The sequence below is a fragment of the Pteronotus mesoamericanus genome, unplaced genomic scaffold (assembly GCF_021234165.1).
Source record: "Pteronotus mesoamericanus isolate MK-2021 breed Mesoamerican mustached bat unplaced genomic scaffold, CSHL_Meso_final contig_46, whole genome shotgun sequence".
Taxonomy (NCBI): Eukaryota; Metazoa; Chordata; class Mammalia; order Chiroptera; family Mormoopidae; genus Pteronotus; species Pteronotus mesoamericanus.
Window position 1 is genome coordinate 477,641 of NW_026555170.1, and position 2,715 is coordinate 480,355.

Consider the following 2,715-nt stretch of genomic DNA (forward strand, 5'->3'; position numbering starts at 1 on the left):
TCAATATCAAGAAACAGCCACCTCTACATCAGAGACTCTCATCCTGGGGACTCAGCCACTTACTTCTGTGCTGTGCAGCCACAGTCCACTCCAGACACCTGCGTCTATATTCACAACTATAGCTGAGGACCAAACCCAAAGTCCAGAATGGGAACAGGGGCTCAACATGATTAGAATTGCATTTCTAGTGCCCTGCATCTCCTCATTCACGCAGAAAGCACTTCTAAATGAGCTACAATTTGACCCTACAAAGCAAGCACACACATGGTTCATCTGGAGATCTCTGTGTGATAGTTTTACCAGCTAAAATCTGAGAGAGATTGATCAACTCTCCCATATTTGGTTCTGTCTTTGTGGAAATGAGTAAGAAGAATTACCTTGTGACATTCAGTTAAGCAGAAGAAACGGGGGCCCTGAAGACCACATTAGAGCGCAACTACATTAAAGGTAAAGCTACCTTTTTTAAAATTTTATAAATTTAGAACTCCCTGTGTTCTAAATTTGTAACCACTGCCTTAAAAATAACATCATACCCCATGCATTCCCCAAAACACCAATTCTTATTAATATTTTAAAATAAGGTGCCTCCCTAAGTATGTCAGTTAACAAGGTATCAATCATTTGACTTCGTATAGTTCTCTAAATTCTCAGCTATCATTTTCTACTTGCAATAAGTAAATATCTCCATACATTTGTTTTTAAGTATATTTTATCAATTGATAGCATACAGTTGTCCCATTTTATCTCCCCGTTATTTCCCTCTGCCCTGTACCCCTCCTCCCACCAGCATTCCTCCCTTAGTTCACGTCCATGCGTTGTACATATAAGTTCTTTGGTTTCTCCATTTCCTACACTATTGTTAACCTCCTCCTGTCTATTTTGTACCTAATATTTATGCTTGTTACTCCCTGTACCTTTCCCCCAATTCTACCCCTTCTCCCTCTCCTCTGATCTCCATTTGTGTGATTCCGTTCCTGTTCTAGTAGTTTGATGAGTTTGTCCTTGTTTTTTTAGGTTCTCTTGTTAATAGTTGTGAGTTTGTTGTCATTTTACTTTTCATAGTTTTGACTTCTTCTTTTTCTTAGATAAGTCCCTTTAACATTTTGTATAATAAGGGTTTGGTGATGATGAACTCTTTAAACTTTCCCTTAGCTGGGAAGCACTTTATCTGCCTTTCCATTTTAAGTGTTAGCTTTGCTGAATAGAGTGATCTTGGATGTAGGTGCTTGTCTTTCAGGACTTTGAATATTTCTTTCCAGCCCCTTTTTCCCTGTAAGGTTTCTTTTGAGAAATCAGCTGATAGTCTTATGGGCACTCCATTGTAGGCAACTCTCTACTTTTCTCTTGCTGCTTTAAGATTCTCTCCTTATCTTTAATCTTGGGTAATGTAATTATAATGCACCTTGGTGTGCGCTTCCTTGAGTCCAACCTCTCTATCTCAATACATTTCAATTATGTGATCTCTGAACACCTTCCCTTCTCCTAAAGTCTCTTATTTTTACTTATTAACTTGGGGAAGGAATTACAAATTGATCTTTATGAAACACAGAAAAGCATCTTCAGAAATTTGCTACATGTGGACTAAAGGGGGCAGTGCTTCCTTTCATAAAGATGTATAACTTTAGCTAAAAGTAGGGCTGCTCATAAGTGAAGCAGAGGCTCTGTGGAAGGATATGAATGAGCTGTAGGAAGCTGAAGTCAGACTGACAGTTGCCTGGGCAGGAGAAAGGACGACCAGTCTTCCCAGGAGAAATGGGCAGGCTCCTGGGGGCTTTGTTGTTGATTTTGTGTCTTCAGCTACAGCGTGAGTTTGGGGTAGAAGGTTTGAATATAGTAGAAAAACTTCAGGGGATACTACAAGGCTGAGAGATGAGATAGTTGGGGAGTTTTGTTTTGTTTTCCTTTCTGGCTTCAGATGATTTTCTGTGGGTACTTAATGGATTAAATGTAAAATCTGTTACTCTCTTTTTCCACACAGGGGTGAATAGTCAACAGAAGGATGGTGAGCAGCAACAGGTGAAGCAGAATTCTCCATCCCTGAGTGTGCAAGAAGGAGGAATTTCTATTCTGAACTGTGACTACAATAATAATTTGTTTGATTACTTCGCATGGTACAAAAAATACCCTGCTAAAGGTCCTGTGTTTCTGATAGCAACACGTTCAGTTGCGGGCAAAAAGGAAGATGGAAGATTCACAGCCCTCCACAATGTAAGTGCCAAACATCTCTCTCTGCACATTGAGCGCTCACAGATTGGAGACTCCGCCTTGTACCTCTGCGGAGCAAGTACACAGTGCTCTCCAGGCACCTGCGGCCTGTACTCAAACCTGCAGCTGGGGCCAAGCTAACACCCACTTTGGGGTCTCAGATTGGGAGGCACACAGACGTGCTTCCTATTTCACATGGCAGTAAGAGAGGGTGTGCTTTGAAGCAGGTGAGCCAGCTGAGCTGTGAGGAAGACTAACACGTGGCAAGACCTACAAATGAGTTGATAATGTTCCCTGAGCCTCAAGGTGTCCAAGTCTAACCATTCTCATTGTTCATTTTCAGAGAAGGGTTTCTGCGGCAGCCAAGGCACCAGTCCCTAGTGACGCTTTATTCCCACTAATCCCTGGAATGAAGTTACTCTGTTTCCCCTCTATCCCAGGGGAAGAAGTGCATTTGGGATGGGGAAAGCAGGGTCCTAATGCAGGTTTCTCAGTGAGTTTTTGTGGGCT

At 41.8% G+C, this 2,715-nt stretch overlaps 1 gene segment (V, D, J or C); it reads left to right on the forward strand.

The window, feature by feature from the left end:
• Positions 1–1,741: 1,741 nt before the first annotated feature.
• Positions 1,742–2,346, forward strand: LOC129074101 (T cell receptor alpha variable 29/delta variable 5-like). The segment is given in 2 exon segments: positions 1,742–1,804; positions 1,979–2,346. Coding segments are annotated over 2 exon segments (420 nt in total).
• The last annotated feature ends 369 nt before the right edge of the window (positions 2,347–2,715 follow it).